General features: G+C 40.1%; 6 protein-coding genes across 7 annotated transcripts; 4 read left to right on the top strand and 2 right to left on the bottom strand.

Moving 5' to 3' along the window:
• The first annotated feature begins 96 nt into the window (after window positions 1-96).
• Window positions 97-4,427, top strand: LOC106951841 (zinc finger and SCAN domain-containing protein 2-like). Its single transcript, XM_015039569.1, has 2 exons — window positions 97-229; window positions 1,569-4,427. Exons 1-2 carry the CDS (start codon window positions 184-186, stop codon window positions 3,443-3,445), a joined length of 1,923 nt encoding a protein of 640 aa, XP_014895055.1. The 5' UTR covers window positions 97-183; the 3' UTR covers window positions 3,446-4,427.
• Window positions 4,428-5,160: 733 nt separating this feature from the next.
• On the bottom strand, window positions 5,161-8,891 carry LOC106951846 (gastrula zinc finger protein XlCGF57.1-like). Its single transcript, XM_015039574.1, has 3 exons — window positions 8,371-8,891; window positions 5,968-7,280; window positions 5,161-5,932 (listed from the first exon to the last, which is right to left on the bottom strand). The coding sequence occupies exons 1-2, from the start codon at window positions 8,546-8,548 to the stop codon at window positions 6,022-6,024; spliced, it is 1,437 nt and encodes a 478-aa protein (XP_014895060.1). The 5' UTR covers window positions 8,549-8,891; the 3' UTR covers window positions 5,161-5,932; window positions 5,968-6,021.
• Window positions 8,892-9,359: 468 nt separating this feature from the next.
• On the top strand, window positions 9,360-16,328 carry dnai2b (dynein, axonemal, intermediate chain 2b). Its single transcript, XM_015039568.1, has 12 exons — window positions 9,360-9,711; window positions 10,347-10,508; window positions 10,658-10,776; window positions 11,565-11,707; window positions 12,448-12,561; window positions 12,630-12,769; window positions 13,581-13,703; window positions 14,471-14,694; window positions 15,099-15,234; window positions 15,314-15,460; window positions 15,640-15,867; window positions 15,949-16,328. Exons 1-12 carry the CDS (start codon window positions 9,529-9,531, stop codon window positions 16,201-16,203), a joined length of 1,974 nt encoding a protein of 657 aa, XP_014895054.1. The 5' UTR covers window positions 9,360-9,528; the 3' UTR covers window positions 16,204-16,328.
• A 650-nt stretch (window positions 16,329-16,978) lies between these two features.
• Window positions 16,979-19,968, top strand: LOC106951850 (uncharacterized). Its single transcript, XM_015039578.1, has 2 exons — window positions 16,979-17,412; window positions 18,702-19,968. The coding sequence occupies exons 1-2, from the start codon at window positions 17,220-17,222 to the stop codon at window positions 19,400-19,402; spliced, it is 894 nt and encodes a 297-aa protein (XP_014895064.1). The 5' UTR covers window positions 16,979-17,219; the 3' UTR covers window positions 19,403-19,968.
• Window positions 19,969-20,604: 636 nt separating this feature from the next.
• LOC106951849 (RNA/RNP complex-1-interacting phosphatase-like) lies at window positions 20,605-23,103 on the bottom strand. 2 transcript variants are annotated; one of them, XM_015039577.1, is made up of 2 exons: window positions 23,028-23,103; window positions 20,605-21,653 (listed from the first exon to the last, which is right to left on the bottom strand). In XM_015039577.1, exons 1-2 carry the CDS (start codon window positions 23,053-23,055, stop codon window positions 20,764-20,766), a joined length of 918 nt encoding a protein of 305 aa, XP_014895063.1. In that variant the 5' UTR covers window positions 23,056-23,103; the 3' UTR covers window positions 20,605-20,763. The 2 variants fall into 2 exon arrangements, with proteins under 2 accessions (XP_014895063.1, XP_014895062.1); XM_015039576.1 differs by having other exon boundaries at window positions 23,016-23,101.
• On the top strand, window positions 23,056-26,344 carry LOC106951842 (gastrula zinc finger protein XlCGF57.1-like). Its single transcript, XM_015039570.1, has 2 exons — window positions 23,056-23,426; window positions 24,233-26,344. The coding sequence occupies exons 1-2, from the start codon at window positions 23,090-23,092 to the stop codon at window positions 25,807-25,809; spliced, it is 1,914 nt and encodes a 637-aa protein (XP_014895056.1). The 5' UTR covers window positions 23,056-23,089; the 3' UTR covers window positions 25,810-26,344.
• Window positions 26,345-26,979: the final 635 nt, after the last annotated feature.

Genomic DNA, 26,979 nt, shown 5'->3' with positions numbered 1-26,979 from the left:
TTAATGTTATTTTTAATTATATTTGATAAAGCTCTGATAAATATTAAACGGAGATTGCCGTAGTTTGAGTTTCATTTTGAAAATCATTACCCGGAAGTAGTTTCCAACCGTTCCGTATTTGTTTACGTTGATAGGTTAAAGTCGTTCGGAGTAACATTTGGCAGTTTTAACTATTTTTAAAGAATGGATCTACATCAACAAAAATCATCTGCTGGATCGAGACACACAGGTTCGGTTCTGTTTCTCTCTTTGTTTTATATTCATCAGTTTGCTCTGAAGTTTATATCTAAAATCGATGCTAAGACAAAGGTAGCTAAGCTCCTCTTTCAACACAACCTGGCACCTGATATCGTTTTAATTATACTTATGCATTAACATTTTAAAAGTTTTATCGGTAATTCGCTGTATTTTATGCTTATTATGTATTGTAATGATGGCATTATAAAATAACATCGATCCTGTGGGAATCTGACCATCCCTTTAACAATTTGTGCTACCTTATGTTATTTGCTAAAAGTGATCGAAAATTATAGTATCAGAACCCAAAGAGTGAAACATTTAACTCATTGTCATTGGCAAAGACTCAACTAAGACAACAGTTTCTGTAACTAGTTGTGTAATAGTGCTTGTTAGGACCTGGTAATAACTCTGAGCGAGAGGGGGACTGTTGTGCAATTACTGCACACAAAGTTAACTATTTACACTTACTTCTGATACAAGCGGACTCAGTCTGCTGATGTTTTTTGTTGTTATCTTCTTTTATTTTTTGGCTCATAATTACTTGTGAACTGACCATTTTGGCCCACATGATAAAAAGTTTGGACACCTCTGATTTAGAGAGACTAATTAACCAGACAAGGTTTTGGACTATGGGAGGAAGCTGGAGTACCCAGGAGGGAACCCACAGACTCACAGGGGAAACATGCAAACTCCATGCATAAGAATTGGAACACAGTTGTTCATGTGGAATAAATCTAAGGAATGACCATCAGTAGAAATGCTCAATAACTGGTGTCACCAAAGTCTCTTTACATGTTTTTCTTTTAGCTTTTGCCTGTTTTTTATTGCCTTAGATCCATTTTGTGTTCTACTAATACATTTTTAAACATGGCAAAAACGTTTTGCTGAAGTAGTGAGTGAACTGTAACAGATTGTAACTTAAACTAAAGCTAAATATCACTAACTCATCCCATTAATGATCAATATTTTTTCATTTTGGCCCTAAATTTGATAGACCATGCCCATTTTCAAAACCCATCTGAAACATTATTGTTTCGCTGGCTTTCAACCCAACAGAGACTTGATTTTACTTAATGTTTTATCTGTTTAACTGCGTAATTTTATTGTGTTTTGAATTGAGCTTTTAAGTAATTATTTTGTACTTAGTTTTGTCACTTTAATTTTATGCTTTCTTTTGTCTTATTTCCTTATGACTGATGTTCAGCACATTGTTTTAGCTGTGGCTGTTATTAAAGCACTTTATAAACTTTATACTTTGAGAGGTTTAACGTGGCAGGTCATTCATATATAAACACTAATTCAAACATAAACTTGTTTCTGTTTTTTAGCTACCCTGCAGGTGTTTGAAGTAAATACTACACCGGATCAGCAGATTAATAGCTCTGGACTGGACCAAGAGAACAAGTTTTATAAAGACAAGAAAAACAGTCTGCATCCTCCTCAAAGACTAACTGAAGCTAATGTTTTTAAACATACAAGTGAAGACTACATGGAGGACGTTAAAAACTGCCACTGCGCACAGCTGAGTTTAAATAGCCAAATAAAAGAAGAGGCAAGTGATTCGGAAAGTCATTCTGACACAAAACGGCTGAGCTGCTTTTTCTGTGCAGCAGAATTCACAACAGGAGGTCTGCTGACGATACACACCTCAGATCATACAGGAGAGAAGCTGCTGACCTGCATTATCTGCAAGAAAACCGTCAGTTCAGAGTCGGAGCTTGTTAATCATGAGTGCAACTCTCTTGAGCATCCTCATAAACAAACCGAGGAACAGATTCCAAGCAACAAGCTGCTCTGCTGCTCTCAGTGTGGCGACAGATTCTCCACGAGCGAAGACCTCGACCTGCACCTCAGATGTCATTCCAGAGGAAAACTGTTCAGTTGTTCGGTCTGTAACACCAGCTGCAGCGACAAAGACTCGCTGATTCAGCACATGAGGCTCCACACCAGACAAACCCAGTTCACTTGCCACGTCTGCGGGAAGGACTTTGCCTGGAGGAGGCACCTCACCAAACACATGGAGGTGCACAGGAAAAGGAAGAAGGTGTTCCGCTGCAGAGTATGTGGCGCTGAGTTTTGTACCTATTATCTGCTGTCTAAACACAAGACTATTCATCAGACATCAGAGCTTCCTCAGGAACAGACCGAGGAGGCAGCTGAGGGTGATGACGCTGGCACAAAAAACCTGGTGAACACAGATTCTGAGCTGCAAAAAGAGACCAACATGGAGGTTTCAGCGTCTTTTAAAACTGAAAATGACCTGTGGACAGACTCAAGTCAACTTCTCCCAAATTTCAACCTCAATGGACCCAACAACGTTTCTGGGCCTGACAGGATCACAAAGATACAGAAAAAGGTGAAGGAGGAGGATTTCCAACCTCCGCAGATAAAAGAAGAAGAAGAGGAGATGGAAATCGGCAGGTTCACTTTCAGTCCTGTGCCGATGAAGACTGAAGAAGACGAAGAGAAGCCTCAGTTCTTACAGCTTCATCCCACAGAGGAGCATAAAGACTGCGTGGAAGAAGGGGAACCAGGTAAGACAGAAAAAACCTCAGAGTTTTCCGACCCCGACACTGACGACAGCGAATGTTGGAGACCAAAAACAAAACTTGGGTCGGGTTCGAATTCAGAAAGCGATTCTGGCAGAAATCCTTCCAGTTGCTCCGATAACAAACCGTCAGAGTCTCTGCAACCCGAGAGCGACGACAGTGTCGACAGCGACTTCTGGAAGGACTACAAGAAGCCGCAGTCGAGCACAAACCTGCAGAAACAAGAGCCTTTGGAGAAAGGAGTGAAATATGTGACGGATGTAAAACCATACAGCTGCCCTCAGTGTGGCAAAGCCTTCCGCTACAGCTCCTACCTGAAAATTCACATGAAGCAGCACACAGAGAGGTACTTCTGTTCCATCTGTGGACACAAATCCACCTCCAGCTCGAACCTCAAGGTTCACATAAGAACTCACACTGGAGAGAAACCGTTCAGCTGCTCGGTTTGTGGGAAAAAATACACAAATAAGGCAAGCATGCTGTCTCACATGTCCATCCACGATGCGGAAAGGAAGTACAACTGTGACACGTGTAAGAAAAGCTTCGCTTGGTTCACGGAGCTCAAATACCATCAGTGTGTCGGTGAGTTGTCAGGGGAACGAACACACGAGGAGGATGCGAGCATCAACCTGAAACGATACACGTTATACAGCTGAAGTGACTCATCTGCAGAAGTTGCTTCAATGACTGTTTTTGAAAAATTTCCTGAAGCTTCTTGAAAGTTATTTCCTGAAGCTTCTTGAAACAGTGAGGTCTTTTCTGAAAAATATTCTCTGAAATGGTTAATTTCCTAAGGAAGAGCTCAGCATTGCCACCTTCTGATATAAAATAAATGAAGTTCAAGTTAAAGTGTCTTCTTGTATCCTATGGAGCTGGTTTAGTACGTGGTTTACAGGGAAATCTGCTTCTGCAACTGAACACCATTTTTACTGAAGAACTTACAAATGTATTTATTTAATAATCTTCAGCTATGCTGTATCTAAAGTTTTTTGGGGTTTGCAAAAATCCAGAGTCTAGGTCTGGTCTTTTATATCCAAAGCTAAGAATGAGTTTGATTCAAGAGAAATCAATAATGTTTTGTATCACTCAACTGTTTTATACATTTATCTCAATATGATGAATTCTTACATTCATCATATTGAGATAAATTATGTCATAAAGAGCATCTTAGGATAAAAAATACTGATAAGCTAAAGTTGAAATATTACTAGAGAAGCTGCAGCTCCACTTGTATCAGGAATAAAAATGTAATGAAATAGTATTTTTATTTGTTTCATCTTTTTACGATTGTTTTTATTTATTTGTGTTTGTTTTATCTGAAATCCTAAAAGTTTGGGATAAAAATCACCAAAGCGAATCTATTCTGAGAATTTCTTCATAAAGCTTTACAGAAGCAGGGATTCTGAATGACCGCCTGAAATAATCAGGTTTCCTGATGTGTTTGTCAGGTTATGTGGTTTTGAAATGTGCTGATTAATGCAACAGGTTGAGACTGAATTTCTGTTTCAAGACTAGAATTTGTTTTTATTTTTTAACTTAAATCAATAATATTCCAATGAAATGAGTCCAAACTGCTGCCTTTCTAGATGAACGGTTGTAGTGGGTCTGGTGTTAAATAAAACAACACGGACGATGCTAAGGTTGGTTTTGTTTAATTTATTTGCAGATTTACATTTTATGTTGTAGTACTAAGGACATTGTGGATAATTGGCCATAGAGGAGTAAATCTCCACAAAAAATGTCAGATTAACAGTTTCAAGAAAAAACTTGAATATTCTTTGATGTCAAAAAGTCAATAATTTACTGGTTAAAAATGGACCATCAGATAATAAACTTGGGGTTTTTTTTTGTTTGTTTTGTTTTTTATGAAGTTTTGACTAAAATGCCAAAGAATAGTCTTGTTTTAATATTGTAAATTTATGCCTTTAATCATGGAGGAAACAATTCTTGCAAATTTACAACTTTTTGGCATCAGAGAATATATAATTTTTTTCTTGTACACATCCAAAATTAAAATAAAAATGTATGATTTTATTTGGCAGAAAATTACTCCTCCAATCTGGAGTGACCCTAGTGCTAAGTACCTGTCTTCTTCTTTAGTCAAATCATTTTCCTAACTTTGTTTTTTTAGGTGCACCAACATAAAGGATATTTGCACATAGATTTTCAAATTTAATATCACAGTTTTACAGGTTTAATTCTTTTTTTTTTATCACTGTTCGTGAAGGTAATACAGACCTTTAAACATGAAGTTGTTTATTTGAAGCAGAACTGTAATTAAAGGTTATTATAATTGTGAAACCCATATAAATTAACATCTGTTGATCAACATGTAAAAAAAACTTTTACATTTCAAGTGAAACTAACAGAATCTGATCAGGCAAGTGTTTATTTACTCCGGTGTCACAAATTAGTTCAGGACATATTTGTATGGACCCCACATTTTACAATCTGATACAGTTTGAACATCAGTCATTGTAACTTTTTGTCTTTAAGCCGATCTGTGACCTCCTGGATGAGCCGTCAATGTGCTTTTGGAGTAATTTTGTTAGGCTGACCACTACTGGGAAGAATGGAAATGGGATCCCAGACTACAGACGTCGATGACCGTTTCTAATCTTTTCTTGAATCTCTTTTGCTCAGGACATGATGTGTTGGATCCACTCCATTCTGCATCAGTGCACCAAAAACATCCACATCCATTAATGATACAGAAAACTACCACACAATTCTTCCAGTCAGATTTTCTTCCAGTCAGGGGCCTGGAGCTTTCATTACATCTGTATCTGCCAAAGAGATGCATAAATGCTGCTGCTTTGGATCTGATGCATGCCTTGGGTTTGCTTGAGTTCAGTTCAGTCCTCTTCTTGCATGGGGTTCAGAGAAAATGAAGTGGATTGCACTGCTTCATGATTTGCATCCACATTTATTTTATTTAAAATGCACCAATTATTTTTTTATACCCATCACAGTTCAAGGTTTTTAGCATTTCCTAGACTTATGTGCAGTTAAAGAACTAAAGACAATACATGTCGGAGTGGAGTAGTATAATAGAAAAAAAATGATTAATTGGGTTAAATAGGATAATATTCCACAGGGTTAGGAATTTGAGAAAATTTCACAAATATTCAATAAAATTGAATAAAATAAAATATTGTTATTGAATAAAAATATTCAATAACAGCTGAAAATAAGATGCATCCAATTTCAAGTAAAGTCTGTCATCTAGAACTCATTTCTGGTCTTGATGGACTTCCAGATGTTTAGTCAGACCTCCTTTCTGCCTGTATCTTCTCCCACACACCGGACAGCTGAAGGGCTTTTCTCCTGTATGAATCCGCATGTGAACTTTTAGGTTCCCACTTTCAATAAAACCTTTCCCACACACGGTGCACTCATAGGGTTTCTCACCCGTGTGGATCTTCACGTGTTTCTGCAAGCAGCCGTTCCATGAGAAACACTTCCAGCAGATGGGGCACTTATAGGGCTTTTCCCCCGTGTGGCATCTCATGTGAGCCTTCAGTTGTCCCTTAAAGCCAAATCTTTTCCCGCACACAGAGCAATTAAGAGGTTTCTTACAGGTAGAACATCCTGTACAGTTTACATGGACTTTACCACTTCCACTTTCATCAACTCTGAGATTAGGTCCTGCTTTTAAATCCTCTTGAGGGGCTAATTCTTGTCTTTTCACAAAGTTTCGGTTCGCCCCCGCGTGACTGAGATGACGAAGCTGCTGTGACTGATGAAGGCTGCATTTGATTATGCTGTCACCTTTGTGAACAGCCATGTGCATGTTCAGATTCCCTCGTTGTGCGTAGCTCTTTCCACAAATGGTGCAGCTGAAGGGTTTCTCTCCTGTGTGAATTCTCATGTGGACCTTAAGGTTGCCACTCTCGCTGAACCTTCTTCCGCACACCGAGCACCTGAAAGGTTTCTCCCCCGTGTGGATTCTCATGTGCTTCTGGAGACGTCCTCTCCACGAGAAGCACTTCCTGCAAACCGGACACCGGAAAGGTCTGTCTCCTGTGTGGCATCTGATGTGCAGCTTCAGGTAGCTCAGGGAGCCGAATCTTTTCCCACATTCAGAGCATCGGAACGAGTTCAGAACATTAGACCCGATGTCGTTCAGAGGACTCTCATGATCTTGGATTACATCACACTCCTCATCTCCAGGGTCAATTCTGGGTGCCATCAAGTCTGGATTAGTGTAACCGATACCAGTCTCAGGTTCTTCACCGTCGTCTTCCTCCAGAATGATAACGATCTCTTCAGTCTGGCTGTCATGAAGCTCAGAAGACTGAGTTTCCACCTCCTGTTCTTCTGTCTTCACATGGACAGAACCACTAAACATGTTGGTGATTTCAACTTCCTCTTGTTCCCTTTTAAACTGGAGGCTCTTTGGTTCCTCCTGGTCGACTGTGGAGCTTTTCACCAGCTGCTGCTGCTGCTCAGAGTGAAGCTTCATCAACATCTGCTGGACATCCGAATAACCTAAAGCACAGAAACACAAGGAAGGGAGAGATTTTTGGTAATGGTTCCTAACAGCAGGAGTTTCAGCATTCAACATAGTTAATTTTCGTTGTTTCAGAAGTGTTTTCTCCAGTAAGTAATAAAATTATATTTTCTTGCTATTGTGAAGCGTTAGCTGACTCTTCTGTGCAACAATTTAACAATAGTAATATTTTATGTTGCCAGTTTTAAAAGCGTGTTTTCTTGCTAGTTGTACTTTAATTGTGAGCATAACTGGTTATAACTCATCTATTTTAGTATGTTGGCATGACTCAAACATTGCTTCCTACATAATGTTTGAGCTATTTAAAATAAATAGGGGAAAACATTTTTTAACATCTCATAAAGCCAATGTTCTGTTAAACAATAAACAGATATATTTATGAAACAAAATAAAATGAATTGTTGACCTCTAGCTATTTATTTGTTCTTTCTTTTTTTATTCGCACCATAATTACATTTCTTTTTGGGTTGATATATGTGGTTGGAATTAAAATCAGAATGATAAAAAAGGAAAATGTGGAATTTGGAGAGTAATAAAACAGATTTCACTTGGCTTTCTGTCAACATTTCCTCCTGCCTCTCTCTTGTAAATGTCAGATTTGTGGAGTAAATGTCTAATAATTATCCATTAAATTTTTTTTCCATCTGAGCTGTGAAATGTGGAAAACTTTAAGGAACATGACCTTTTTTTTTTGCCGAGTTTAAATTGTGACATCCGTAATATTAATTTGGAGACATTTAACACTGCTGTTTTTTACTCGAATAATGTCTTGGACGTCTACTTTTTACTTTTACTTGAATAAAAATACGTTAAAGTAATGCTACTCTTACTTGAGTACAAATTTTATGTACTCTACCCACCTCTGACTATACCATTTAGGTCACATTCCTGCTGCAGAAAAACAAACAAACAAACAAAAAAACAGAAAATCATGCAGCACTTCTTAGTCATAATAAAATGTCAGATTTTTGTTTTCTAACCAAATACAAAGTATTTTATTCCTTCAAACACTGTGATTGCTGTTAGAGCATTTAAAGGAGCATTTACAACCCCAGTTTAGACGCAAACCTGCTTTGCGATGCTTCATTTCAGCCGTTAAAATCACATCCAGAAAGTCTCGATGGCGTCGCTCCGTCTCCTCTTCGTACTCCAGGATCGTCTCCTCCAGATGTCCCAGGATGTCCTCCACGGCCGCGGACAGCCGCTGGCTGACGAAGACCTTCAGACTCTGGAGTTTGGACATCATTACAGCTGAAGACTTTGACGTTTTTTGGGCTGTTTTAGACAAGAGAACCAAACCAAACCATCCTTCAGCTTAATTTGAGTAAACAAACGATCGGTTTCCGGGTCGGTTTTCAAAATAAAAGCCCCAATTCGCGACCTCCGCGTTTTCTTTACAACTTCTTGTCATTTAACTCCATCGTGATTTTTTTTTTCCAGCTATTGGTCCAGGTAAATTTTGAATTAAAGGCCAATACGTCTTTGTCTAAATTTAGGCTAAATATTTACTTCTAAATCTGGGTTTTGGATTGACTTGACAGTGACTCGTGTTGTAAAAAATAGATTTTGTTTTAGAGATTTGAACCCGCTTACGACATTTTGAATTGTGACATCTTTGCGACAGTTAATACATCAGAGCAGAACATTTTTCTTTGTATTGAAACTCAAACTAACTAAGGTTGTGCTTTTTTAAGATGTAAAATTAGTCCGTTTAAATGTAGGTAATTTTGTTTGGATTTGCTAACATTACCGTGTTTTTTTGTTTGTTTGTTTTTTTGAGTCCTTTCCTGCTACTTAAGACATTGGAAAATTAAACTGTCTATATCATATTAGAGATTCAAACAAATAATAACGAGACACAGAGTTATGAATTGGACTTTTAAAATAAATTAAAAGCTTAATATCAACTTTTTAACATTATAATTACCGAATACCATATTTTAAATTTAATAGGATATAACCGGTCTCCATTGTGGTGAATAAAAAGTGGTGAAATTAACTATATTATTTATTTCTGGAAACTATAGCCGTTAAAAAAAGAAGTTGTTGCCATGGCGGCGTTGCTAGGATACGACAAGCCGCTCCGCCGCCATTGTCCATTTTTTTCCTTTCAGTTGGAGCTCGTCTTCGGTTGTTTGGACAAAGTTTTAGCCCGGTTTGCTCTGAATCCGTCGTTCTGCTTCTCGGCGCCTGTCCCCGGCGGCTGCACGGCGAATCCCGCCAGCCATGGAGATCACCTACGTTTACTCGAAGTTCCGCCGGGAGTTTGGCCGCCAGGGTCTGTTCTCCGACCGGGCTGAGGCGGTGATGGTGGACATCCAGCCGAATCCGAGGCTGATGAGCAACTTTGTCGTAAAGACCCCCAGAGATCAGGCCTCGCAGGCCTGCATGGACATGTCCGAGCACCCGGTTGGTTTACCTTTTAAATTCATTTTTAAATGACTGTTTTTGGCAACAATTTCTGACCGTTTCATTTGATATTATTACTTAACCATGTGGGGTTGTTATTATTTAAGATAAAAAAAAAATAAACACCTAAAAAAATAATTTAATGTAGTGTATAAACATGCTTTCTATACCATATTTTCATCTGATTAGTAATAGAAACTACTTATTTAACCTACTTGAAAGCCTATTAAAGATGGGAACATTTTAAACATATATAAATATGTATTGTAGGTTTACAGTGAAGTAATATTCTTTTTTTATACTTTTAGATAAAAAATCTTGGTTTTATAGACCAACCTGTAACATTGTACCTTATTTTGACGTGTTTATTTATGAACTTTAAACGAGCCAAGTTTAAAGGTTTTTCACATTACTGTAACATGATGCAACATCCCTGAGAAAAATGTTGTTTTTGCCTTCTGTAAATGGATAAGAGTCTAATTTTAGCATATTTTGGTGGACTTAATAAAATTATTCCTAGCTGTGAAAGTATGTAAAGTGTTTGGAGGAAACACTGAAGCTACCTGACGTTTTTAAGTTTTAAGCAACTAAGGATTAAGCCGTGTTAATCTGGGTAAGATGCTTGTCGTTTTCAGGTAAACACTGAGCGCTTTGAGTCCAGCAATTGTGGCATAAACCACATGGAGGGCGCGTGGCCAAAAGACATCAACCCGAAGGACCTGGAACAAACCGTCCGCTTCAAGAAGAAGATTGAAAAAGAGGAAAACTACGTCAACAGCCTCGTGCACCTGGGCTACGTAAGATCAACTTCGGTCCAATCAGCAACTGGAAGTCACCGCTGCTTTCGTTTATTTGATTTTAAAACTTCCCATTCAGGTGAAGACTGAAAATGTTGTTTTATCGATTTATCTAACTGCTGTCCCTCTGCTATCGCCATGACAACCAGGTGATGGACCACTGCATCAGGCAGAACAACACCATAGACATCTACCAGGAGCACTTCAAGGAGGACGAGATTGAGAAAGTGCCGGAGTTCCCGACTGCGAAGACCATGAGCGTCTTCAGGTAAATCTGACCAAGCATCAGCGCAGGGCTCAAACCAGCCATTATCTTAGTTATTGATCAATCTATCGATTACTCTGACGATTAAACGGATAAAACATTTCAACATTATGCAGATTTTTCATGTAACCACTTCAGCCTTTTTAAACAGTATTAAAAATACATTAGATGATGCAAATAAATACGATATTCAATTCAATTTTTAATAAGAAAATAAACATTTTCTTGCATAAAATGCAAAAGCAGCATTCCTCTAGTGAACGCTTGTACCAAAGGATTCAATTCAATTGAAAACACTGTACTGTTCCTAAAGGGAAATTAAATGTTGGTGTATTAATTAAGATTTTTCTGCAGCTGAAAAATATTTCTAACATGTTAAAACTTAAACCTTTCTGCTTGACTTAACGCCAATACAGTGCGGGGATGATCTGGTGATTATTTTTGGATTAACTGATTATTAATTGGATATCAAAAGGTGTTTAATGAGATATTTATTGGCAGAATTTGAACCTGGTGAAGATAAAATTGCCACTTGAGGAATTCTTAGAAGGAAGAAGGGATTTTTTTTATCTTAATGCAAAATTTGTATATTTTTTGTACAGTTTTGGCTTCAGTGTGTTGTTCTTTCAGAAAATGATCCTTTTTAGAGTCTGTGTACGGCAGGTATTAATCTATTATTAAATTAGTTGATTATTTCAATAATCGATTCATCACCATTAATCTGATTAATCGTTTCAGTCCTACGTCAGACGGATTCACCACTGAGACTTTGTGCTTCACGTCTCCCTCAGAGATCCTAACCAGGTGAAGCGAACCATCACCGGCCTGTCGTGGCATCCCGACGGTGGCAGGAAGTTGGCGGCGGCGTACTGCAGCCTGGACTTCCAAAAAAGCCCCCCAAACATGAGCTTCGACTCCTACATCTGGGACCTCGGTGGGTCAGATTTCAGTCACAGAGGCCTGGTGACGTATTCATGCAGGTTTTCTTGACACAGTGCAACCAAAAACTTCCAGTGGTAGCGGCAGCATCATGCTGTGGGGATGCTCTTCTTCAGCTGGGGCAGGGAAAAGATGGAATAATTGGTTCGTAAAATAACTGTTAGTTGCAGCCCTAAAAAGAAGTTTGGTCTGATTTAACTTCAGACAGTGGGGAAAAAATTAATCTAGTGTATGTAAACTTCTGGTTTCAGCTGCAGATGTTTCCATCTAGTCTGACAGGGCGGGATATTAAATGTGGAGAAATTACGAATCCAGGCGTGTAAATCTGGTGGAGACATGACTGAGAGGAACTGAAAATTCAGATTATCTTTAGTGTCATTAAACACAACATCAGAGATGCATACTAGGTCACAAACAGAAACCAGCTGGATAAACTACAGAAAAAATAATATAAAATAGAATAAGAACCAGATCAATAAAAGGGAAGGCTGTATAAATATGAGTGAAAACTTTTGTGCAAAACAAATGTGTCAGGAATAATATAAAATTCATACCATACACCAAACAATTTTATTTAAAAAAATAAAACTTTGTGTTATTTTACTTTCACTTCACAGCTTCAAGCTCCTCTTAGTCTGTCAGAAAAAAAAGAAGAAAACAACTTTGATATTTGTAGTTCTAAGATAGAAACGTATTTCCACCTGAACCAGATTTGTTGGACATTTTGTCTTCCAGAGAAACCAAACTACCCTGAAATGGCTCTGAAACCAGAATCTCCACTGGTTTGTCTGGACTACAACCCAAAGGACCCCCACACTCTGCTGGGGGGCAGCTACGGCGGCCAGATTGGTGTGTTCACATTCAGGACTCAAGTCATTCCCAGGGTGGGGATTTATCTGTGGGTGCGTTTGTTTTAGTCTTGTGGGACACCCGGAGGGGCAGCCAGCCTGTGGAGTATTCGTCTTTGGAGCACGCCCACAGAGACCCGGTTTACAAGATCATCTGGCTGCAGTCCAAGACGGGAACGGACGCCTTCTCCGCCTCCACCGACGGACAGGTGGAGCAATCCCACACAGATTAAATCATGACATACAGGTGGATTAATATGGGACTGAATCAATTGATCAAGCATTGAAATGATTGTTAATTAATTTACTAACCGTTAACTGCGTTGTGCACTGAAGAAAATGTCATTTACTGAAAGAACAGCCCAGATATTAAGACATTAAGCCAAAACTGTACAAAAAATATATAAGTTTTGCATTTAAGACAAAAACAATTTTGTCTTTTAATATGTTTAATCCAAAACTCATCAAGTGGCATAGATTTAACTTCATCTGATTTAAATTCTGTAGAAAAAAATCCATTAAGCTCCTTTTACCATCGAATTATTAATTAGCTAATAATCCAAACGTAAGTTCTACACCGTATTGATAAGTCAGGCTGAGCTTTTCACATGTTGATGTCATAAATGTTTTTTAACTGCAGATTCATCCTCTGCTACTTATTTTCAAACGTTTGCTAAAGAAATGCTACGTTGTTGCATTTCAGATAAAAAATAAAAACATTTTTTATCTAAGAAAAATAATTTAAGTTTTTATTTATTTGCATCTTTTAACGTTTTTGCTTGTATAAAAAAGGATTAAATAAAAAAAACCCAGCAGAATGTACCAGTTGTTTTTACCTGACTCAGAATAACTGATTACTAAAATGATCGTTAGCTATCGCTTTAGATCAGTGACGGACCGGACCGGACCGGACTGGACCGGACCGGACAGTGAATGAGGGACGGACATTTGATGGATTAATGGAGATGTCCTAGTTAAAGTAATGAGCCTTAGAGCTGACGGTTTATCTTGTCTTGTCAGATTCTGTGGTGGGACGTCCGTAAGCTGAGCGAGCCAACAGAGCGTCTGGTTCTGGACCCGAGCCGGGAGGGGAACCTGGACCAGGCTCTAGGTGCCATCTCTCTGGAGTTTGAGCCCACCATGGTGACTCTTTGCTGCTGTTTTTCTGCTGTTCACAAACTGAAACTGCAGTTTTTACATTTATTCATTCAGAATGAGGATAGTACTAAATTAGATTTAATGATTTCAGCATTGATGAATTAAAAGATTTTAAATTGTTTAAATTCATCATTAACAGGAACTGCCATGTTCCTACTAATAGTCCTCATAGTTTAGTTGTTGTTACCATGGCTACAATCTGATGCTATCAGTTTAATCTTTGTGTCTGAGATCAGTTTAACCAATAATGCATCTCAGCAAATAATCACCAATTATCACAGGTTGTTTTTAAGCTAAGCTAATTAAACATGGCCGCCTCTCCCAGATTCCTCCAAATCTGTGTAGAAATGCTGTTAATATGATCTAACCAGGAAGAATCGTCTTCAGCTTCAGGCCTGGACTTACTTTCATTAATAATTGTGTCTCTTATAATTTTAGGACATTATTATTTGTCAACAACTTACATTTTTTTTGTGTTTTTATCATATAAAGCACATTAAACTGCCTTGTTTCTGAAATGTGCTTTTCAAATAACCTGGATTTGACTACCTCCCTTTTATTTCCCCCCTTCATATCTAGTAATAATAATAATAATAATAATAATAATAATAATAACACATCCACCTCTGCACAAGCAGTCGATTGATGTTTAGCGCTTAAGTTACAAAAACAAGACTTACTTACTTTTAATGCTTTTTAAATGTAAGTCTGCTGGAAGCTAAATGTCGACACCCTGATCATGTTTCCCTCAGCCAACGAAGTTCATGGTGGGCACAGAGCAAGGCATGGTGGTGTCCTGCAACAAGAAGGCGAAGACTCCGGCCGAGAAGATCGTCTGCACCTACGAGGGCCACCACGGACCCATCTACGCCATTCAGAGGAACCCCTTCTTCCCCAAAAACTTCCTGACTGTTGGGGACTGGACGGCCCGCATCTGGTCAGAGGACATCAAGGAGTCCTCCATCATGTGGACCAAGTAGGAATCTTTTTGATTTTGATTTTTTTATTAAAATGTATTTCATAACTCTGCGCCAAGCTTGGTCAAACCTGTAAAAACGATTCTTTAATTTGCTCAGTCGGTGCAGTTAGGAGAATAACAGCAAATGTAAAATGAATAATAAAGAAACTGAAAAAAAAACAGGTTGACTGAAAGAATAAACTGCAACAAATCTTCTGTCAAATGGCTCAGAAAGTACAATTAGGAAATATAAATGTAAAATAAATAAACACGACGTCACTCAGACATAATACATCGGCCACATTGTCACTGATCCAGATTTATTTCCAATATCGTGACCGATACAGATATTAATATCGGTTCGGTGCATCTCAACTAAATACCATATGTCAGTTTTATTGCTCTGTGTTTTTGCGCTGCAGGTACCAGATGTCCTACCTGATGGACGCCTGCTGGAGTCCAGTGAGACCTTCTGTCTTCTTGACGGTGAAGATGGAGGGGGTGCTGGACATCTGGGACCTCCTGTTCAAACAGAGTGAGCCCACGCTGAGCGTCAAGGTGCTCCGACCCCACCTGAGCTCCCAGCAGCGTCTCCTCTGCCGAGTCAGAATCACCGTGACGTTTGCTCTGTCCCCAGGTGAGTGACAAAGCGCTGTACAGCCTCCGTATCCAGGACAACGGCCAGGTGTTGGCATGCGGCTCCCACAGCGGCGAAGCCACGCTGCTGCATATCTCCTCTGCACTGTCCACCCTGCAGAAGAACGAGAAGAGTCTAATGGCTGCTGTAAGAAGCACAAAACATTTCCTGATCAGAGATTTCACTTCTAAATGTACTGCCTTGCAAAAATATAAACTAAAACAACTCCTGCTTTTTTAAAGAAACTTTTTAAGATTTTGTTTCACACTGGAATAACCTTTACCCTCCAGCATCCTCTGAAAAAATGTTTCTGCGTTATTCTGCAGATGTTTGAGAGGGAGACGAAGCGAGAGAAGATCCTGGAGGCCCGTCAGAGGGAGATCCGTCTGAAGGAGAGAAGTCGCTCCGAACAGAGCAGAGAGGACGAGGCGTGGCGGGAGGACGGAGACGACGACCCCGAGCAGATCCTCGCCAAGGTCGAGAGCGACTTCTACAGCATGGTGGAAATAGAGATGAGGAAGAGGGAGAGGGAGAGGAGAGCGGCAGCACCACAGGCGAGGAGAGACGGGGGATCCTTTGGTTATCATTCTTATCGGTCACATCTGTTTTATAATCTGTTTCACTCTTTCCTCCAGGAGGAAGAGGCCTGTGATGAAAATGAAGTGAAGAATGAAGAAGAAGATGAAGTGAAGAAAGAAGAAGAAGAAGTGGAGAAAGAAGATGAAGTGAAGAAAGAAGAAGATGAAGTGAAGAAAGAAGAAGATGAAGTGAAGAAAGAAGAAGATGAAGTGAAGAATGAAGAAGATGAAGTGAAGAATGAAGAAGATGAAGTGAAGAATGAGGCAGAAAATGATGAAAAGAATGAAGAAGAAGATGGTGAAACTGAGTAATCCTTATAAATGAGAACATCTGTCCTGCTTCAAACTCTTCACCTTCGTTCCTGTTTAAAGTTTTTCCATTTACTTGTAATTTGCACCTTAGTTTCCACATTCTGGCTTCATTAAACTGAGCGCAGCTGATCTGTGTTTGTGTGATCTGTTCATGCACCATGGAGCACTTCATAAAAACAGGGTTCCTAAACACTCTGGAAAGGTTTTACAAAAACAAGGAACAACAGTCAGGCTGGGGAAAAAACAAGCAGTCTCTTGTGTTTGTACATTTAGTCTTTAAAACTGATCATTGTATAAATATGAACTTCATTTCTGTACTTTAAAGACTGGCAAAAAAAAACAAAAACAGGACTAAACCACTGAATTCAAACACTGAAACATTTTATAATATTTTCTATTTTCAATTTGTACAGATTTTTATTTTCCACATATGTATTCTTATTTATAGTCTATATAAAATCATGTTTTTAGTGTTTAAGATTTAATGGGTGGGTGGATATTTGTGGTTAAAGTTTGAATTAACATGCTACTAATTAAGGAAAATGCATTATAATTAATTTCAGTTTTTAATCCTGATTGGTTTAATTTATTTGGCACCTGTTAAAATTAATTTTAAATCACGAAAACACCAAACCAGGTAAGTCAGAGCATACATTTGATCCAGAAAATAAACAAAGTCGGGGCTTCTTTCAGTGTTTCACAATGCGGTAAAAATAATGCGCATTATACTGATCTGTAATCAAAAACAGATTAATGTAGAAAAATATTAAAATAGTAGCGAAAAACTCCACTTTTATGTTTATTTCAACTCAAATGGTTTTAGTTAACACGTAAAACCAAAAGAGGGCAGTAAAGTGATTAAAATAATTCCAAGCAGCCGCAGAAGCGAAGAAGAAGAATTCCGGAAGTCCTTCTGTTGTTTACTTCCGTAGCGCTCGTTAGCAGCAGCCGGTCATTTGGAGCGGATTTAGTCCACAATAGTCCTCGTATTCCAACCTCTCCCCCCGGAAGGCGACATGTCTCGGTCACAGAAGCTGCGTTTGTTCGTCACTCAGCGCCTGAACGCGGCGGTCGAGGAGATTTTGGCGGCTTTTGAGGAAACCATCGTGAAGTACGAAGAGGAAGCCGTTCTCCGCCAGCAGGTTATTTCCCGCCAACACGCGCTGCTCTGCGCCCTGGACAAGTCCGTGATGGAGGCACCGTCCGCAGGTGAGCCTCCACCTGTCAGTCCTCAGGGGATCCTGGGACATGAAACTTTCTGCGATGCCGACTTCCACCAGCAGGGGGGGCTCAAGTTATCCAGTTAAATGGCTGTTGTTACTCCTCAGTACCTTTGAAAGACACTAAATTGAGGCGGGTGTTTGAATTTATACTTTTTAAAAATGAATGAAAGTTTTTAGGAACTTGTAATTCAATTTATTTAAATTGTTCTTTATTTATCCCAAAGGGAAATTAGATGTTGTCGAATCTCATGTCATCCTAGCATCTTCACACATATACTGTGGGCAGTAGCAGTCAGTCCTGCAACAAATCTAAAAAGCCTCTGGCTGAACCTTAATTTCTGGGCAACGAAAATGATATTCCACAGTAACATGTCCTGGATGACACCAACAGCTATTGGGAAACATTGCTGATCCACCTCATTTGCTTTTCCTGCTCCTCTTTAGAAAGACAGACAGACAGAAAGATGTTGGCAACTCTAATTTTTTTTCATTACTACTTATTTGTATTTTTACTTGAGAACAGTTTTTGGTTTCTCTATCCACCTCTCTCTGTAGAGCATCTGCACCAGGAAAGTTACAACAGAAGTACTGTGAAGTGCATCAGAAATCTGAAAATCAAAATTCCTTTCAACTTCTGTCAAATGCTAAACCCAAGCCCATTCAGCTGAACGCTCACACACAGACTAACACACACACATCCGATAAATCCAGATGATTTTTATAAAGTTGAAACAATTAATCGTGATTAATCAGTTATTGAAATAATTCCCAACTAATCTTGTAATAGATTAACTGTCGCATAGAGACTTTTAAAAAAGCTAATTTGCTAAAAATAAAAACCCAACATACTTTAAGAAAACACCTTTTAAAATCCAATTATTGATTTCTTAATCCAAAGACTAATCAACAGATCATCCCAACATTGTATTAAGTCGAACATGAAGCTTTGAGCTTTTCACACGTTGTTAGAATAATTTTTTATCTGCAGATTCTTTGCTACAAATGATCAAGATTTCAGTAACAGGATAAAATGTTATTGCATTTTAAGCAACAAATTGTTTATTTTCTTATTTAAATCAATGATTAAAATGTTTCTTTTTTAATATTTTACAAACTAGGCTTAAGTGAAAAATCTGCAGAATGCGTCAACCTTTTATCCGATTGATCATCAGAATAATCAATAATCGATTACTGCTGTAATCTTTAGTTTGTTTATATGGAAGTGCTCTGTCTGAACTCAAAGTGAGTCTCATATTTACTTTTATTTTTTTCCAGCTGTCTTCTCACAGCAGCTGCTGGATCCCAGAGACAACCTGCTCCTGACCCAGCTGGACCAGAACCTGCTTCTTGAGCCTTCCCGCCATGTTGAGGTCAAACCCGAGGAGACTCTCCCCGCTCTGGACGCGGCAGAGATCATCGAGTTCACCTACAGCTCCCGGCCGTCCGCCAGGCTACGCGACGGCGTCCTCCCCGTGGCTGACCCAGACCTGGACGTCCCGGTTGTGTTGTCGTCAGACACCGAAGACAGCGACGACTACAGCAAAGGCTCGCCCGACCCCGGATCAGCTCCTCGGGAACAGCCGAGTCGCCATGGCGACGGGTTCAGCTGCCAGGCGTGCAGTCGCGCCTTCAGTGCCCGCAGGTTTCTGTTCAGGCACATCAGAGGCCACCTCCAGGACCCCACGCCGGTCTGCGGTCTGTGCGGGGAGCAGTTTGAGGTCCCTCACGCACTCAAGCTTCATCTCCAAACCCACAGCAGGAAGAAGGTTCTGAAGAACCAAAGCAGAACCCTGAGCAGACCCAGGCGGCTCCAGCAGCTCTCTGACGTCAAAGAGCCGGAAGCCCAGAAAGAGGAGAACCCGAACCGGACCGACCTGAAGAAGAGGCCCCGGGGTTGGCCCCGGGGTCGGCCTCGGAGCGACAGCCGAGACCCAGACAGTCAGAAAGTTCTGAAAAAAAGGAAGAGAAAACTCTGAACCTCTAATCCCAGCTGTTAATCCACTTTATTCCACACACACCGACTCAGCTCGGTTTTAACTTCTGCATTTTCTACTCCGTTCTTTGGTTTGTTTGGCTTTTCTACTTTTATAAAGTACTTTATTTTTTCTGGAAAAAAAATTCCACAGAAATTCTGATTTTTTTTTCAAAATTCAGGGTTTAATCTTGTGAGAAAAGTCATATTTTAATCAATGGCTGTAATCCTCTTCCAAACAGGAGTTTTGGCAGCATCTGTGACTGATGGAAAAGCTTTTCCCATAAACAGAAAAAGAAAAACCTAAAAGTTTCAGGACTTAGACATCAAAATGTTTCTGATTTTAGACGATAAACAGAGATGAGATGGAAGGACGACAATGTGCATTTCTGAACTTCTCCGTCCTGAAATTAATTTAAGAGGAGTTTCCATTCAGAACCACAGGTCTCGTTATGTACTGAAACACCAAGTTATGTTTTTCTATCAGTTATGTCTCGGATGAAATAAAGTTTGAATTAATTGTTCGATGCAGAAATTCGGTTCCACATTAAAACTTTTGTACCAGTTGAAGTGGCTCAAAGATTATTGAATTTAAACTTTCCTCAAATTGAGAAATCCAGTTAAAACTTTTATTAAAATGAGAAAAAAAACAAAACGTTTTTTTCATATGCCAAACTTTATTAAAAATTCAATCCAGAAAAATTAAAAATGTAAGTAAAATTATTTTATCTTTTAAAACAGATTTTTTTGTATAAAAATGAGAAAATGATTAATAGTTATAATCAGAGCGGTGGAGATGCTGCAGTAAATAAATGCAGCTGTCAATAAATGTATGCTAGCACGACGGGGAAATGTTTTCAAACTCAAACCCCTCATCGTGGAAACCACACAAAGTTCATATGATGCAGTTTTAAGTTGAAGGCCGTCGATCTGGCAGTAAATGGAGCCGCTGCACATAAACTCGGCGTGAACAGATCCACCGCGTCTCGGTGTTGGAGACGCAGGGCTGCGTTCTTAATAGCATATTTATTAAGAACGCATATTTATGCTGCTTCCTTGTGAAAAACCGACAGCGGCGGAGATGCCAGCGGCTTATATTTGAACTTTTCCAGTTTTTAGAAAAGCTTTGTAGATGCGGCTTATAGTGAGGTGCGCTCTACAGTCTGGAAAATACGGTAATCATCCGATCTAAACGCTCCAGAATCAGAAAGTTATGTTTGGTTTTATCTGCTGGAATCGCTTTTTAGCTTTTAAATACATTTTTGTGTTTCTGGTGCAGGAAACAATCGCTCAGAAACTGTAAAAGAAGCTAAAGTTTGTTTCAGTCTAAGCTGATTAGCGTGACCTTGGCTGTGGCGCCTCGGTTCAGGAGGCGGGGTCGTGACCCTGCGCTGACCCATCAGCAGACTTCTTGTTCCTGGTCTTGTAGCGACGTCGGGCTCTGCGTTTGGTTTGTTTCTGACTCGGCTGTTTCTCTTTAGGCTGCTGATTTTCTGCTGACTCATCACCAGAAGCTTTGACATGTGCTGCGGTGTTGCTCTCCACCTTCTCCTGGTGCTTTATCAGCGCCGCAGGTTCTTTCCTCACAGCGAGCCCCATGATCGGGTTTCTCTCCGGCTCGTCGATGCCTCTGTTGCTCCTCTTGGCGGCGTGCTGGAGGTCTCGGATGTAGTTCTTCCTCTCGATGTGGTGACCTCTGCTGGAGTTGAAGAGCTGCAAAGCCGCGGCGGCATCCAACCTGTCCACATCGATCAGGTACCTACAGATCAGGTAGCCGGTGCGGTTCAGCCCGTGGGTGCAGTGGACTCCGATTAGCCTGCTGTTGTCCTGGTTCTGACTCAGGAAGTGCCTCACCGCGCGCTTGAAGCTCAGGATGGCTCCGTCGTTTGGAACGCGGTGACCCTCGGTGGGGATCTTGATGTAGGCGCAGCACTGTGGGGTGTCTGATACTGAGTAGTACCTGGTCGTAAAGGTGAGGTCGATGATCAGACCGAGCTCCTGGTTCTGCCGTCGCACCGAGTCCAGCAGGTCCCACAGATCAAAGGACTGGGAGGTGGGAAGTTGGCAGTTCAGGGCGGCTTTTAAAGGAACCTTGAAAGGAATGAACCTGGTTCCTGGTATCCTCGATCCGACGGGACAGTAGTCCAGCCACCCATCAGGAATGCCTGTCTTCTTCTTCTTCTTCTGCTGCTGCTGCTGCTGTTGAGACATCGCTACGCCAAGGAGGGTTCTGTTCCCAGCTGACATTTTAAGACCTAAAACACAGAAAGATCCACAAAGCTGTAATATCATTCTTAATGTCAGTATATATTAAAAACATATTATTTTAGATACTTTTTGAAACTGTCACAATGTTGTGACAGATAATCTGTGATAGAGTTTGTCTGCCTTCTTCCAGTGCTTATTAGAAACAACCTTTTTAAATAATATGCCGAATTTACCAGAGGATATTCTTAAGTATAAAGAAAAGTAAGGTGATGTTTTTAACTGTATGTCGCTGTTCACATGATTAAATAAAAACAAAAATCAACATTTTTCTAAGGAAGTTTGGTTCAGGTTTTGAACTACGAATCTGAAATTGGTTTCTGATTCCAGCTTCTGATTTGGGAAATGTCTAAAGGGCAATTCCACCTAATTTTTCACCATCTTCAGGATATTTAATCTGCTCTAATTAAAAAACTACAAAACTTGGACACTTCAAACCTGGACTGGATTATTTTGCTCTACCAGCAGAATATTACCCATCAGTCATCAGTGACTACAGACCTGTAGCCCTGACACTGCACAACATGAAGGTCATGGAGAGACTCCTGTCGGCCCACCTGAATAAGCAGACAAGGATATCAAGACCCTCTGCAGTTTGCTTCTTGCAGTGGAGTTGGAGTTGATGATCCCATCATACATCTGCTTCAGCAAACCCCCTGTCACGAGACTGTCTTGGGAAGGCAGAGTGTCTTCAGTCAGAGGCGTCTTCAGATTCAGTGCAACACAGACCACTACAGAAGATCTTCCCTTCCAACAGCCATCACCATCTACAATAACTTTTTGAAGAATTAACGAGTTACATCAATATTTAGTTTCCCTTTGGGATTAATAAAGTGGTTTTGAATTAGAATTGAATTTAAATTTGGGGGAAAAAATACTGCATGGAGCGGGTGTGAATAGTAATCTGAACTTTAGTGAAGTTTCACAAATTTCATACATCGTTTTATATATTCTGCTAGTAGAGCAGAATAATCCAGTCCAGGTTTGAAGAGTCTAGGTGTTGTGGCTTTGGAATCACATTAGCAGTTCTAATGTGATCCAGATGCAAAAACGTGATGAAATTGGAAGCTTCACAAATCACAAACATGGTTTTAAATATTCTGCTATTAGTTGAAAAATAATCTACTCCAGGGTTGAAGTGTCAATGTTTTGTAGTTTTTTTTTAACTAGAGTAGATTAAATATCCTGAAAGGAGTGAAAAATTAGTTGGAATCGCCCTTTAGGCCTTTCCCGAACCGAAAAACCAACTTCAGCTTCGTGTTTGAATTCAAGTAACAACCAAAAATTAAAACCGTATTTAGACAAGCGAGTAAATTAAAAGATAAAACATTACAATGCATCGCTAAACTTACATAATAAAGTACTATTTCGGCAGATAAACAACCAACTCATTAGTCAGTTGAACTGTTTCCTTGGCGCCCTCGAGATGACGTCACGCCCGCGCCGGAAGTTCTTCGTTCTGTTTACACTTCGCCCCTTTGTTGTGTTTAAAAACCTCTTAAAAATGTCCAAAAAGCGGCCAGAGAGCGGCAGCCTGAGGGCCTGTGTGGAGCAGCAGCTGGCGGCGGCAGCCTCGGGGGTCCTCGGCCTGCTGGAGGAGCGCGGCCAGGCGGAGCTGGAGGAGCTGCGGGCGCTGCTGATGAAGCGGATCGCAGCGGCCGTGGACTCCATCCTCACCGCGTTCGAAGCGAGCAGAGCGGCCGAAAGAGGAACTCTGGAGCCGGGAGAGAGGCGGAGAGGAGGCCGCGGAGAGCAGTCAAAAGGTCCGTGAGCTCACCTGTAGTAAATTACAACCAGAAAAACCATATTAAACTCATAAAAACATGATCCACCTTATATCAGTGGAGCTTTCAGCGATATGCAAAATATTAATAGATCGATTTAAGGTTTTAACCCTGGATGGGGGCAATATAGGAGTAATAAACAACCAAATAATAATAATAACAATAATAATAATAATAATTGTCATTTCAAAAACATGTAAGACAGTAGCATTCGTAGAAAAACCGAAAACTATTTAATTATATTGTTTAGGGTTAGATATCTGTAACAAACCAGTTTTTTTAATATTGTTTTTAGCTTTAGTTTTGTATTTAACCTAAGTTAATACGTTTTTGTTCATTTAATCATGTTTTTTTTTACTGCTTATGTGATCATAAAATTCAGTTTTTTGTGCAATAAAGTGGAAAATCAGTCACCGGACACTAATAAACCACAATTATTAATATATTTTAAAGTTTTCACATTTTTCTCACATTTATAATCACAAACATCAGTGTGTTTCATTTGTGTGTTACATGATGATTTCATATTTCCCAAGTTATAAGTGAAACAATCTGACAGTGGAACTAAAACTATTTAATCAATTTTAATGAATTATTTTTAAAACAAGCTTGTATGTCTTTCTGAAAAGTTACCTGTGAGTTACTTTTGTCTTATTTCAAATGTTCTAAGATATTTACAAGAGAAACTGAACCGACATGCTAGGTAAGGTTTTGTGTTTTTATTATTGCCAGTTGCAGCTTGTATTATCAGCAGCAAATGAATTTGTTGTTTATTGTCTTTGCAGAACTGTGTCTGTCTGTTGGTGTTAGGAGTCAGCCTTTCCAAAGACCACCTGGTTCCACTTCCAGACTCGACCAGCAAGCGGCTTTTCCAGACGATGAGGCGGCAGCTGAGGAGGAAGAGGATGATACGGTTGCAGCAGATGAAACATCTCCCAGCTGCAAAGTTTGTGGGAAATCCTTCGACACGAAAGGCTTTTTGATCAAACACGTGGAGAAACACGCCAAGGAAGTGGAGAGTCGGTGCGGTGTGTGTGGGGAACGTTTGGAGTCCAGCGCTGACCTGAAACGACATCTTCAGATGCATCGCGACAGCTGCAGGACCTGCGACTTCTGCGGCAAAAAGTTCCCCTCGATCCGAGCTAAGGAGACGCACGCACGGCTGCACACCGGTGAGAAACCGTTCAGCTGCCGCCACTGCGGCAAAGGCTTCAGCCAGAAGGGCAACATGATGACTCACCTGCAAACCCATGTGGAAGAAAAGCTCTCTGAAGACTTCGTCCACAGCGTTTCACCAGAGCAAGACATGAAGACCGACGGTGAACAGACGGTGTTCACCTGCAAAGTCTGTGGAGCAGATTTCTTAACGACCTCTGACCTCAGGAGACACGCCCAGAGCCACAACCAGCTGAACGACAAGAGCAAACGCAGAAAGCCGAGTCTGACTCCTTCTCACTCCTGCAAGGTCTGCGGGAATGCTTTCCACAATAAAGGGAACTTACTGCGACACACAGAGACACATTTAAATCACCCCGACCTCCTGTGTGGCGTCTGTGGAGAGCGGGCCGAGTCGTCCGAGAGCCTGCAGCTCCACATCCAGAGTCACAGAGAAATTAACAAAGCCTGCGACATCTGCGGAGACAACTTCAGGGACATGGAGATTCACATGAGGACGCACTCCGGGCAAAAACCTTTCAGGTGTAAAGACTGCTGCAAGGATTTCCCCAGGAAGAGCTCCCTGGAGAGACACCTGAAGCTGCACGCCGGCGAGAGGCCATACATCTGCGAGTTTTGTGGGAAGACTTTCATCGAAAGCACCGTCCTCAAGCGGCACATCAAGAGCCACACCGGCGGGAAGCCCCGGATTTACACCTGCGAAACCTGCGACAAGAAGTTCACCATGAGCCAACATCTGGACGTGCACAAGAGGATCCACACGGGGGAGAAGCCGTTCCCCTGCAAGGTCTGCGGCAAAACCTTCAGGCAGATCGGCAACCTGGACTCCCACATGAGGATCCACACGGGCGAGAAGCCGTTTATCTGCAGCCTCTGCGGGAAAACCTTCCGCCAGAAAATCTCGCTGGAGACGCACGAGCGCTTCCACAAGAAGGACAAGGCGTTTGTCTGCCAGGTGTGCAGGAAGGGCTTCGTGCAGAAGATCGACCTGAAGAGGCACATGCTGACGCACACCGGCGAGAAACCCTTCAGCTGCCACACCTGCGGAAAGAGCTACCAGGAGAAGCGCTCGCTGGAGTCGCACATGAAGGTCCATGCGGGGGAGCAGGCCCCCAAGGACCCGGCTGTGATGTCACACATGAAGCAGCAGGAGGCGGAGGTCCAACCTCAGTTCACTCAGCTGTGATCTGCTGCTGTTTGTGCATAAACGACTCGACTCCTTCCTGTCTGATATAGGAAAAATGACAAAACAGGAAGTCTGCTCTCACATTAAGAGACAAAGCTTCCTGTTTCTGATGCTTTTTGTAAAGGTCAGCTCCATCCAGCTCACTCTGAAAGCAGAAACTTTGAGTAAAAACACATTTATAACAGCTGAACTGAATCCTTTCTGCATATAATCCCCGTTTCAAAACAGACTAATTAATTCAATAGTTTATTTCATCCGATTAATCGTTTCAGACCAAACTAGAACTGTCATAGTGGTTTCAAATAATTTAAATCTGCTTTTAAAGATTCACAAACTATTTAGAAAAAAACTTTAAAGACATTCCTTTTCTCATCTTCCTGAAGTTATTGAAATATTCTGCAGATTTTTAATGCTCACTTTATTCAAAATTTTACTTTCAGGTGATCTGCTGTAAATCTTTCACATTTGGGTTTAATTTGTACAATTAACTCCATTCCTGAACTTGGAGGATTTAACTGGATTTGTAGATTTTCAGTAAAGCAAAGAGTCGACTTGTGTCATCTTTACTTTCAAAATAAACATTTTTATTGTAAATTTCCAGAAATAGGGCAGAAAATATCAGAACATTTAGAAAATATCAGAACATTTTGAACAGAAAACCAGTAAAATAACAACACTATTCCTATAATATTAATTAACTATTAGCTGATGACTGGAGTTATTTATAAATTAATTGAAAGTTTTATTAAAGCTGACAGAATAATTATTGCTACTAATTTTGTAAACATCAAAACACTAAAAAATTAAATCCTGAAAACAATTTTCAAAATACAGAGAAAACTTTGGATCTCACCTGTAGTGATTAATTTTTCAATTATATTGTTTATTATTGTATCTTAATTAACAGTTATTATTACTTGTCTCCATTCCTAAAAATATCCAAAAATATCGGTTTCTCTTACAAAATATGATACGAACTATTTTTAAAAATGTATTTTTATCTGTTTTAATCTCTTTTAATCCTTGTTGTGCTTTAAGGAGAATATATATTTTTGAAATTTCATATTTCAAAATTAATTATTTCCTGGACAGAAATTTGACGTTTTTTTTTTTTTTTTTTTTTTTTTTTCATTTTCTTTTACCATTTTGGCCCTCAAACCAAAAAAAACA

Source organism: Poecilia latipinna, unplaced genomic scaffold (assembly GCF_001443285.1).
Source record: "Poecilia latipinna isolate Pla-1442-1.1 unplaced genomic scaffold, P_latipinna-1.0 Scaffold476, whole genome shotgun sequence".
In the NCBI taxonomy this organism is placed as follows: Eukaryota; Metazoa; Chordata; class Actinopteri; order Cyprinodontiformes; family Poeciliidae; genus Poecilia; species Poecilia latipinna.
Note: the sequence above shows the minus strand (reverse complement) of the source record. Positions and strands in the feature narration are given on the sequence as shown.